This window comes from Scyliorhinus torazame, chromosome 5 (assembly GCF_047496885.1).
Source record: "Scyliorhinus torazame isolate Kashiwa2021f chromosome 5, sScyTor2.1, whole genome shotgun sequence".
Lineage (NCBI taxonomy): Eukaryota > Metazoa > Chordata > Chondrichthyes > Carcharhiniformes > Scyliorhinidae > Scyliorhinus > Scyliorhinus torazame.
This window is the reverse complement of record NC_092711.1, coordinates 198,472,844-198,485,447: the sequence shown is the minus strand read 5'-3', so window position 1 is coordinate 198,485,447 and position 12,604 is coordinate 198,472,844. Positions and strand designations below refer to the sequence as shown.

Sequence of the window (12,604 nt, the reverse complement as noted above, 5' to 3'; positions counted from 1 at the left end):
TGTGAATTGTAGCACCAAATCCATCTTGACTCAGTGCTATGAGACGGGCCACTCAACTTGAGACTTTGAACAAGGAGTGACCCATGAGCAGGAGTTAGAAACAGCAAGACCTGAGTGCTGGAGTCCAGAAGCTTTAATTAGGTAAGCAGATGGGCAATTGATTGGTGAAGTTTAAAGGTTTTTATTCTCTTTAAACTGGTGCAGTAGTTTAAACTGGTATTGGCCCATATTAGTTTCATATCAAATTGATAGCTGAACAAGTTAAACTCCTTGGTAACTGCAGATAATCAGCGAGTGATAGTTCTAAACTTGAAACCGAAGTGCTCAAAAAGAGCACAATAGGCAGAGCAGGTGATGTGTTGCAGCTGTAGCATGTGGGAGCTGGTGCACACCAATGTGATCGATGGCAACCTCATCTACAACAAGTATCAACTGCTCAAGGAACTATGGCGCAGAGTAGAAAGGCTGAAGTCTGATTTTTGGACACTGGTGCATTTAGGAGAGAGAATATTATCTGGACACTTTGTCCCAGGAGAAAGTCATATCAATTTGTTAGGCACTTTAGATTTGGTCTGTGGACAGGGATATGTGCGAGAGACGCCAGAGATAAGGATCCAGAGGTAACAGTGGAGGAACCGTAAAATTCCACTTCCTGTGACTGCTGAAGCCAATCTGGCACGACTGTTTGAAAACCAGCTTTCGCACCAGCTTAATAGCTTAATAGTAATTACTTAATAGTAACCCTTGTAATTGCCCAACAGCAGCTTGTGTGGACAGGAACCGGGTCTGCAGGGAGGATGAGAAAACTGAACACAGCACTATAGTGTTGGGAGCTATTCAACTGGGTCAAGTAAACAGGAATGTAGTTGTAGTAGGGGCAGTATAGTTCAGGGATAGGTATTGTTCTCTGAAGCTGACAGGCTGTGCTACCTATCCGCCAGTGTTGAGGACATCTCCTTGGGCCTGACGATGAACTAGGAATGGGAGAACAAGGATTTGTTTGTCAAAGTCCACATGAGCACCAACAACAGAAGCGAAGAGAGCCGTTTTGCTGAGCGAGTATGAGCAGCTAGGGGTTAAATTAAAAAGCAGAACCTCGGAGGCAATAATTTACCTGAGCCACATGCAAATTACCAAAGATTAAATAAGATCATCGAATCCTACAGTGCAGAAGGGGGCTCAGCAGGTCTGCACCGACCCTTTTAAAGATCAGCCTACCCAAGCCCACTCTCCCACCATATCCCTATAACCCCACCTAACCTTGCAAAACTAAGGGGAAATTTTAGCATGGCTAATCCACCTAACCTGCACATCTTTGGACTGTGGGAGGAAACCAGAGCACCCGGACAAAATCCACGCAGGCACGGGGAGAATGTGCAAACACCACACAGTCACCCAAGGTCGGAATCAAACCGGTCCTTGGCGCAGTGGGGCAGCAGTGCTAACAACTGTGTCACCGTGCCAGCTTATTAGATCAGAGGGATTGGTTGGAGAAATGGGTTTTGATTCATGGGGAATTGGCATCAATGCTGGGGAAAGGCGGGCATGTGCTTCTCGGACAATATTCACCTGAAACATACCTTGGCAAGTGCTCTGCGAATCGTATAACTAGAGCTGCAGAGGGGGCTTTAAATTAAATAGTAGAGTGAGCGGAAGGGGAAATTTGGAAAGCTATAGAGAAAGGACAAGGCAATAGTGGAGGGTAGCAATACAAGTAATGATATGCAGAACGTGACAGGAAGGGGCAGAGCATACAACAGCAAATGTGGTTAGAGTAGAGAAAATGTTAATAAAGACAGAATTAAAGGCCCTTTATCTGAATGCATACAGCATTTATAACAGGTTTGAATCAAATATAAATAAATGAGTATGATATGTATGATATGCCTTACAGTGCCAGGGATCTGGGTTTAATTCCAGCCTTGGGTCACTGTCTGTGTGGAGTCTGTATGTTCTCCCTGTGTCTGCGTGGGTTTCCTCCGGGTGCTCCGGTTTCCTCCCATAGTCCAAAGTCATGCGGGTTAGGTGGATTGGCCATGTTAAATTGCCCCTTAGTGTCTAGGGATTTGCACGTTAGGTTAAGGGGTTACGGGGATAGTGAGGAGTGGACAGGCGAGTGGACATGGGTAGTGTTCATTCGAAGGGTCGATGCACCAAATGGCCTGCTGCACTATAGGGATGCTATGCTAGATATTACAGAGACGTGGCTGCATGCTGACCAATGCTGGGAACTGAATATTCAAGGGCATTTTACATTTTGAAAGGACAGTAAGAAAGGAAAAGGAGATGAGGCAGCTCTGTTCATTAAGGATGCGATCAGTACAGTGGTGAAAAAAGACAAAATTATACCCGCCTCTACCACTGCCTTTGGCAGCCCGTTCCAGATGCTCATCACCCTCTATGTGAAGAAATTTCCCCTCTGGTCTCTTTTGGATCTCTCACCTTAAACCTATGCCCTCTAGTTCTAGACTCCTCTATCTTTGGGAAAAGATGTCGACTATCTACCTTATCTATGCTCCTCATTATTTTATAGACCTCTATCAGATCAGCCCTAAGCCTCCTACGCTCCAGGGAAAAAAGCCCCAGCCTATCCAGCCTCTCCTTATAACTCAGACCGTCAAGTCCTCGTAAATCTCTTCCGCACTCTTTCTGTTTTAACAATATCCTTCCTATAATAGGTGACCAGAACTGAACACAGCATTCCATGTGTGATCATACCAATGTCTTGTACAACTTCAGCAAGACGTCTCAACTCCTGTATTTAATATTCTGACCAATAAGACCGAGCATGCTAAATGCCTTCTTCACTACCCTGTCCATCTGGGACTCCACCTTTGAGGAGCTATGAACCTGTATGCCTAGATCTCTTTGTTCTGTAACTCTCCCCAACTCCCTACCATTAACTGAGTAAGTCCTGCCCTGATTTGATCTACCAAAATGCATCACCTCACATTTATCCAAATTAAACTCCCTCTGCCATTTATCGGCCCACTGGCAATTGGTCAACATCCTGTTGCAATCTTATATAACCTTCTTCACTATCCACTGTGCCACCAATCTTGGTGTAATCTGCAAACGTACTAACCAGGCCTACATTCTCATCCAAATCATTTTTATATAGAACATAGAACATAGAACGATACAGCGCAGTACAGGCCCTTCGGCCCACGATGTTGCACCGAAACAAAAGCCATCTAACATACACTATGCCATTATCAACCATATGCTTATACAATAAACTTTTAAATGCCCTCAATGTTGGCGAGTTCACTACTGTTGCAGGTAGGGCATTCCACGGCCTCACCACTCTAAGTAAAGAACCTACCTCTGACCTCTGTCCTATATCTATTACCCCTCAGTTTAAAGCTATGTCCCCTCGTGCCAGCCATTTCCATCCGCGGGAGAAGGCTCTCACTGTCCACCCTATCTAACCCCCTGATCATTTTGTATGCCTCTATTAAGTCTCCTCTTAACCTTCTTCTCTCCAACGAAAACAACCTCAAGTCCATCAGCCTTTCCTCATAAGATTTTCCCTCCATACCAGGCAACATCCTGGTAAATCTCCTCTGCACGCGCTCCAAAGCCTCCACGTCCTTCCTATAATGCGGTGACCAGAACTGTACGCAATACTCCAAATGCGGCCGTACCAGAGTTTTGTACAGCTGCAACATGACCTCATGACTCCGGAACTCAATCCCTCTACCAATAAAGGCCAACACTCCATAGGCCTTCTTCACAACCCTATCAACCTGGGTGGCAACTTTCAGGGATCTATGTACATGGACACCTAGATCCCTCTGCTCATGCACACTTCCAAGAACTTAACCATTAGCCAAATATTCCGCATTCCTGTTATTCCTTCCAAAGTGAATCACCTCACACTTTTCTACATTAAACTCCATTTGCCACCTCTCAGCCCAGCTCTGCAGCTTATCTATATCCCTCTGTAACCTAGCCAATTTCTGATCCACATCTCTAAATCACCCTCAATCCCCAGCCTTCGTATTTTCTGCAATGGCCTACCGTGGGGAACCTTATCAAACGCTTTACTGAAATCCATATACACAACTGCTCTACCCTCGTCTACCTGTTCAGTCACCTTCCCAAAGAACTCGATAAGGTTTGTGAGGCATGACCTACCCTTCACAAAGCCATGCTGATCATATTATTCCTATCTAGATGGTTATAAATCTTGTCTCTTATAATCCCCTCCAAGACTTTATCCACTACAGACGTGAGGCTCACCGGTCTATAGTTGCTGGGGTTGTCTCTACTCTCCTTTTTGAACAAAGGGACCACATTTGCTATCCTCCAGTCCTCTGGCACTGTGCCTGTAGCCAATGATGACATAAAAATCAAAGCCAAAGGCCCAGCAATCTCTTCCCTGGCCTCCCAGAGAATCCTAGGATAAATCCCATCAGGCCCTGGGGACTTATCTATTTTCAGCCTGTCCAGAATTGCCAACACCTCTTCCCTACGTACCTCAATGCCATCTATTCTAATAGCCTAGGTCTCAGCATTCTCCTCCACAACATTATCTTTTTCCTGAGTGAATACTGACGAAAAATATTCATTTAGTATCTCGCCTATCTCTTCAGACTCCACACACAACTTCCCATCCCTGTCCTTGACTGGCCCTACTCTTACCCTAGTCATTCGCTTATTCCTGACATACCTATAGAAAGCTTTTGGGTTTTCCTTGATCCTACCTGCCAAATACTTCTCATGTCCCCTCCTTGCTCGTCTTAGCTCTCTCTTTAGATCCTTCCTCGCTATCTTGTAACTATCCATCGCCCCAACTGAAACTTCACACCTCATCTTCACATAGGCCTCCTTCTTCCTCTTAACAAGAGATTCCACTTCTTTGGTAAACCACGGTTCCCTCGCTCTACGCCTTCCTCCATGCCTGACCGGTTCGTACTTATCAAGAACACGCAGTAGCTGTTCCTTGAACAAGCCCCACTTATCCAGTGTGCCCAACACTTGCAGCCTACTTCTCCAACCTATCCCCCCCCCCAAGTCACGTCTAATGGCATCATAATTGCCCTTCCACCAGCTATAACTCTTGCCCTGCGGTGTATACTTATCCCTTTCCATCACTAACGTAAACGTCACCGAATTGTGGTCACTGTCCCCAAAGTGCTCTCATACCTCCAAATCTAACACCTGGCCTGGTTCATTACCCAAAACCAACATATATATATATATATATAAAATAAATAACAGTGGACCTAGCACTGATCCCTGAGGCACACCACTAGTCGTAGGCCTCCAGTTTGAAAAACAACCCTTGACAACCACCCTTTGGCTTCGTTCGTCAAGCCAATTTTGTATCGAATTGGCTACCTACCCTGGATTCTGTGAGGTTTAATCTTTTGCAACAACCTACCATGCGGTACCTTGTCAAAGGCCTTGCTAAAGTCCATGAAGACAACGTCGACCACACTGCCCTCATCTACCTTCTTGATTACCCCTTCAAAAAACTCAATCAAGTTTGTGAGTCATGACTTTCCCCTTAACAAGCAATGCTGACTTTCCCGAACTAGCCCTTGTCTGTCTCAATGCCTGCAGATCCTGTCCCTCAGAATACCTTTCAACAACTTACCCACTACAGAAGTAAGGCTCGGACTGTAGTTCCCAGGCTTATCCCGACAGCCCTTCTTAAACAAGGGAACAACATTTGCTACCCTCCAATCTTCAGGCACATCTCCTGTCGCTGTCGATGATTCAAATATCTCAGCTAGGGGACTGTCAATTTCCTCCCTAGCCGCCCATGACGTCCTGGGATACATTTCATCAGGTCCCGGGGATTTATCTATCTTGATCCGCTTTAAGACCTCCAGCACCTCCTTCTCTGTAATATGTACATTCATAGAACATAGAACATACAGTGCAGAAGGAAGCCATTCGGCCCATCGAGTCGGCACCGACCCACTTAAGCCCTCACTTCAATCCTATCCCCATAACCCAATAACCCCACCTAACCTTGTGTTCACTAAGGGCAATTTATCATGGCCAATCCACCTAACCTGCACGCCTTTGGTCTGTGGGAGGAAACCGGAGCATCCGGAGGAAACCCACACAGACACGGGGAGAACGTGCAGATTCCACACAGACAGTGACCCACCGGGGAATCGAACCTGGGACCCTGGCGCTGTGAAGCCACTGCTACCGTGCTGCCCTAAGACATCACTTTTTATTTCCCTAACATTCGTGCCTTTCTCAACAGTAAATACTGACGAGAAATATTCATTTAGGACCTCTCCCATCTCTTGTAGATCCGTCCATAGATGACCTTGTTTATCCTTAAGAGGCCCAACCATCTCCCAAGTCACTCTTTTACCCTTTAAGTATCTGTAAAAGCTCTTTGGATTTTCCTTTGCCTTATCTGCCAAGACAATCTTATGTCCCCCTTTTGGCCTCCTAATTTGTCTCTTAACTCCACTCTGACAAACCCTGTACTCTTCAAGGGATCCACTTGATCTCAACTGCCTATGCATGCCATATGCCTCGTTCCTTTTGACCATGGCCTCAATATCCCAAGTCATCCAGGGTTCCCTACTTCTACCAGCCTTATCCTTCACTCTAAGAGGAATGTGCTCACCCTGAACCAGAGTTAACACCCTTTTGAAAGACTCCCACGTACCAGCTGTCCCCTTGCCGGCAAACAGACTCCCCCAATCAACTTTTGAAAGTTCCCGCCTCATATCCTCGAAATTGGCCTTGCCCCAATTTAGAATTGTAACTTTTGGGCCAGAACTACCATTCTCCATAACTATCTTAAAACTAATGGAATCATAGTCACTAGTCCCAAAGTGATCACTCACTTCCGCCACCTGCCCTTCCTTATTCCCCAAGTGGAGGTCACGTTTTGCCCCCTCTCTAGTCGGGCCATCCATATATTCAATGAGGAATTCTTACTGAATACACTCGACAAATTTCGCTCCATCCAAACCCCTAGTGCTATGGCTGTTAATGTTAATGTTGGGAAAGTTAAAGTCTCCTACTATTACCACCCTATTTTTTCAGCAGCTATCTGTAATCTCCTTACATATTTGCTTTCCAATTTCCCGCTGACTATGTGGGGGCCTACAGTACAGTCCTATCAGACTTCTTATCTCACCCTTATCTTTCAGTTCAACCCATATAGACTCAGTGGGCAAACCCTCGGATATATCCTCTCTCTGTACTGCCGTAATGTTGTCCCTGGTCAGAAATGCAATTCCCCCTCCCTCCTATCTCCTGGTCTATCTTTCCTATTTGTACCCCGGAACATTCTGAAACCAACCAGGAAACAGGCTATTTTAAACCTGCTAACTCTAAGAGAGAGGATGAATAAATGACCTTGTAGTAAAGGAGTGTGTAGGTAAAAGTAATCATAACATGGCAAGTTTCATGTTCACTTTGTGGGTGAGTAGATTGACTAAGAAAGAAGCGACCTAAATTTAAAGGCAGTTGCAAGAATATGAAGACAGAGTTGGCTAAAGTTGAATGGGAAACTAGTGACTGGGAAAATAGGCTAAAATATATGACTGTCGAGAGACAGCGGCAGATATTAAATGAGATGGAAACATAGAAAATAGGAGCAGAAGGAGGCCTGCTCCGCCATTCATTATGATCATGGCTGGTCATTCAATTCAATAGCCTAATTCCAATTTGGGAGGAAACCAGAGCACCCGGAGGAAACCCACGCAGACACGGGGAGTAGTGGTGAATACTGGGCACACATTGAGAAGATGAAATAATGGATGTTTCAATCCTCCAAAAGTAACATGCTGTATCCGCCCTTATAGACCCTTTCAGAGCGAGCCTCTTTCACTGACCTGTACTTTGTAATCAGGCTCCTGAAGATCTTTTAACCTTCTCCAGTGTTTGGCGAGGAGAGTTGCTGAGGTCTGATTGTTGTTGGTTGCTGTGATCCCTTCCTTAACCCTGACCCTGTGTAGGGTGGGAGGTTATAGCGGAGGATGAAACAAAGGAAGTAGAGAACCAGGGCTCCCTACCAAACCTCGACAGCTCATCGCCAGGATCATCTGGACACAAGCAAGGCCACACATCAGCAGGTATCTTGCTGAACAGGGACAGATCTCTGTGAATGAATGGGGAGTGGGGCAAGGGTGAACAAATGGGACAAGGTTAAATGAACGTGACGGGGGGAGCACTGTGGCAGATGGGATGGCAGGGTTGGGCAAACGGGATGGCAGGGTTGGGCAAACGGGATGGCAGGGTTGGGCGAACGGGAAGGCAGGTTTGAGCGGTCAGGAGGCATGGTTGGGCGAACGGGGAGGCAGTGTTGAGCGGACGGGGGGCATGGTTGAGTGGACGGGGAAGCAGGACTGGGAAAATTGGGGAGGGGGCAGGGCTGAGCAAAGTGGGGGCAGGGTTGGGTAAACAAGATTGGACAGGTTGGGTGAAAAGGAGACATAGAACTGAGTGAAGAGGATTGGGGGGACTTGGTGGTGGTGTGATGGGGACAGGGCGGCAGACTTCTGTTTGATTTGTAACTCAGTAACAGGCCAGTAGGTGACAGAGACTCAGCAGTGGCCTGACCTCTGGGTAATCTGCGTGCTCTATTTTACAGTGGAGAGAGATGAACTACGGGAGATCTTCAATGACATCAGCAGCAGTAGCGAGGAGGATGAGGATGAAGGTGATCGTCATGACGATGAGAACCTGAACATCATGGACTCGGAGGATGACCTGGCCAGGCAATTGCAGCAAAAGCTCGATGAGTCTGAGGGACAGATGCAGCCAAAGCAGGAATCAAACCAAATGGGTAAAGTTAGTGCTGTGAACACAGAATGGGGTACATTGCCAGGCCAGTATCTCATCCACTCACCTTTGCTTCCTTCCTGTGGGCCGGGGCTTTTCCTTGGTAGTTTTCTGCCTGCAGTGATGTGTGAGCTCCGACTTTGCGTGTTCGCAGGCTGTTCATCCGTGGATCACCATCAGTCCCACAATTGTTGAATTCATTGAGTAACATCTGCAGCAACTACACATCCTGGGAGAAGGACCCTCATTCCCCACCGACCTCAGACCCCCACTCCCTCCTCGAATGTTGGGATGGAGCAGATTTTGTCAGATGTGTCCAGGAATGATTCCTGACTCAATATGTAGATAGGCCGACTAGGGGGGAGGCCATATTGGATTTGGTGCTTGGCAACGAACCAGGCCAGGTGTCAGATGTCTCGGTGGGAGAGGATTTTGGTGACAGTGACCACAACTCTTTGACCTTTACCATAGTCATGGAGAGGGACAGGAACAGACAGTATGGGAAGGTATTTAATTGGGGGAGGGGAAATTATACTGCTATTAGACAGGAGCTGAGGAGCATAAATTGGGAACAGATGTTCTCGGAAATGCACAACAGTAATGTGGGTGTTTAAGGAGCACTTGCTGCGAGTGCTGGATAGTTTTGTCCCACTGTGACGAGGAAGGAATGGTAAGGTGAAGGAGCCTTGGATGACAAGAGAAGTGGAGCTTTTAATCAAGAGGAAGGAGGAAGCTGACGTAAGGTTGAGGAAGCAAAGGTCTGGCATGGCTCTAGAGGGTTACAAGGTAGCCAGGAAGGAACTCAGAAATGGACTTCGGAGAACTACAAGGGGGCATGAAAAAGCGCTGGCTGGAAGGATTAGGGAAAACCTCAAGGCATTCTACACTTAGGTGAGAAATAAGAGGATGATCAGAGTGAGAGTACGGCCGATCAAGGATAGTGGAGGGAACTTGTGCCTAGTGTCTGAGGAGGTAGGGGAGGCCCTAAATGAATATTTTGCTTAAATATTTACGAGAGAGAGGGACCTTGTTGCTTGTGAGAACAGCGTGAACCAGGTTAATAGACTCATGAACAGGTTGATATTAAGAAGGAGGATGTGGTGGAAATTTTGTAAAGCATCAGGATAGATACGTCCCCTGGGCCAGACGGGATATACCCACAGTTGCTATGGGAAGCGAGAAAGGAGATTGTTGGCGATGGTCTTTGTGTCCTCACTCTCCACTGGTATAGTACCGGATGATTGGAGGGAGGCAAATGTTGTTCCCCTGTTCAAGAAAGGGAATGGGGAAATCCCTGGGAATTACAGACCAGTCAGTCTTACGTCTCTGGTGAGCAAAATACTGGAAGGATTCTGAGAGGTAGGATTTATGATTATTTGGAAAAACATAGTTTGATTAAAGATAGTCAGCATGGTTTTGTGAGGGGTAGGTCATGCCTCACAAGCCTCATTGAATTCTTTGAGGATGTGACGAGACACATTGATGAAGGTTGGGTAGTGGATGTGGTGTACATGGATTTCAGTAAGGCATTTGATAAGGTTCCCCATGGTAGGCTCATTTAGAAAGTCGGGGGGCATGGAATACAGGGAAATTTGGCTGTCTGGATACAGAATTGGCTGGCCGAAAGAAGACAGCGAGTGGCAATAGATGGAAAGTATTCCACCTGGAGGTCGGTGACCAGTGGTGTCCTGCAGGAATCTGTTCTGGGACCTCTGCTCTTTATGGTTTTTATAATGACTTGGATGAGGAAGTGGAAGGGTGGGTGAGTAAGTTTGCCGATGACACGAAGGTTGGTGGAGTTGTTGATAGTGTCGAGGGCTGTTGCAGGTTACAACAGGACATTGACAGGATGCAGAGCTGGGCTGAGAAGTGGTCGATGGAGTTCAACCTAGATAAATGTGAAGTGATTTATTTTGGAAGGTCGAATTTGAATGCTGAATACAGGGTTGCAGGCAGGATTCTTGGAAGTGTGGAAGAACAGAGGGATCTTGGGGTCCACGTACATAGATCCCTCAAAGTTGCCACCCAGCTTGATAGGGTTGTTAAGAAGGCGTGTGATGTGTTGACTTTCATTAACAGAGGGATTGAGATGAAGAACCACAAGGTTTTGCTGCAGCTTTATAAAACCTTGGTTAGACCACACTTGGAATATTGTGTCCCGTTCTGGTCACCTCATTATAGGAAGGATGTAGATGCTTTGGAGAGGATGCAGAGGAGATTTACCAGGATGCTCCTGGACTGGAGGGCATGTCTTATGAAGAAAGGTTGAGGGAGCTAAGGCTTTTCTCACTGGAGCGAAGAAGGAAGAGAGATGACTTAATAGAGGTGTACAAGATGATGAGAGGCATGGATAGAGTGGATAGCCAGAGACTTTTCCCCAGGGCGGAAATGGCTGTCACGAGGGGACATAATTTGAGATGATTGGAGGAAGGTATAGGGGAGATGTCAGAGGTAGGTTCTTTACACAGAGAGTTGTGGGTGCGTGGATTGTACTTCCAGGAGCTGGTGGAGTCAGAGTCATTAGGGACATTTAAGCGACTCATGGACATGTACAGGGACAGCAGTAAATTGAAGGGGTGTAGATTAGGTTGATCCTGGATTAGGATAAATGGTCGGCACAACATCGTGGGCCGAAGGGCATGTACTGTGCTCGTCTGTGGAGCTCAGCACTGGGCAAAGCACAGGCTAGATACAAGAAACCATCAGTTCAATGCCAGCTGACCATGGAATGCTGATGGTGTTATCCAGCATGCCATGGGGTTGCCGTCGATGGTATTGTACAACTTGCCATGGTGTTGCTGTCGATGGTATTGTACAGCATGCCATGATCGTGTTGTCGATGGTATTGTACAGCATGCCATGATGGTGTTGTCGATGGTATTGTACACCATGCCAAGGTGGTGTTGTCGATGGTATTGTACAGCATGCCATGATGGTGTTGTCGATGGTATTGTACAGCATGCCAGGATGGTGTTGTCGATGGTATTGTACAGCATGCCAAGGTGGTGTTGTCGATGGTATTGTACAGCATGCCATGGGGTTGTTGTCGATGGTATTGTACAGCATGCCAAGGTGTTGTTGTCGATGGTATTGTACAGCATGCCAAGGTGTTGTTGTCGATGGTACTATACAGCTTGCCATGGGGTTCTGTCGATGGTATTATGCAGCTTGCCATGGGGTTGTTGTCGATGGTATTGTACAGCATGCCATGGGGTTGTTGTCGATGGTATTGTACAGCTTGCCATGGGGTTGCTGTTGATAGTATTATACAGCATGCCATGGGGTTGCTGTTGATGGTATTATGCAGCTTACCATGGGGTTGCTGTCGATGGTATTAGACAGCTTGCCATGGGGTTGCTGTCGAGGGTATTATACAGCTTGCCATGGGGTTGCTGTTGATGGTATTGTACAGCTTGCCATGGGGTTGCTGTCGATGGTCCTATACAGCTTGCCATGGGGTTGCTGTCGATGGTATTATGCAGCTTGCCATGGGGTTGCTGTTAATGGTATTATACAGCTTGCCATGGGGTTGCTGTCGAGGGTATTGTACAGCTTGCCATGGGGTTGCTGTCGATGGTATTATACAGCATGCCATGGGGTTGCTGTCGATGGTATTATACAGCTTGCCATGGAGTTGCTGTCGATGGTCCTATACAGCTTACCATGGGGTTGCTGTCGAGAGTATTATACAGCATGCCATGGGGTTGCTGTCAATGGTATTGTACAGCTTGCCATGGGGTTGCTGTTGATGGTACTATACAGCTTGCCATGGGGTTGCTGTCGAGAGTATTATACAGCATGCCATGGGGTTGCTGTCAATGGTATTGTACAG

The 12,604-nt window shown here is 46.8% G+C and overlaps 1 protein-coding gene across 1 annotated transcript in view; it reads left to right on the top strand.

The window, feature by feature from the left end:
- Positions 1 to 12,604, top strand: part of taf7 (TAF7 RNA polymerase II, TATA box binding protein (TBP)-associated factor) — a 76,813-nt gene that overhangs the window by 32,688 nt on the left and 31,521 nt on the right. The window contains exons 8-9 of the mRNA XM_072504963.1: positions 7,947 to 8,063; positions 8,582 to 8,776. Of these exons, the coding sequence (XP_072361064.1) occupies positions 7,947 to 8,063; positions 8,582 to 8,776 (312 nt within the window). The remainder of the gene's footprint in view (positions 1 to 7,946; positions 8,064 to 8,581; positions 8,777 to 12,604) is intronic.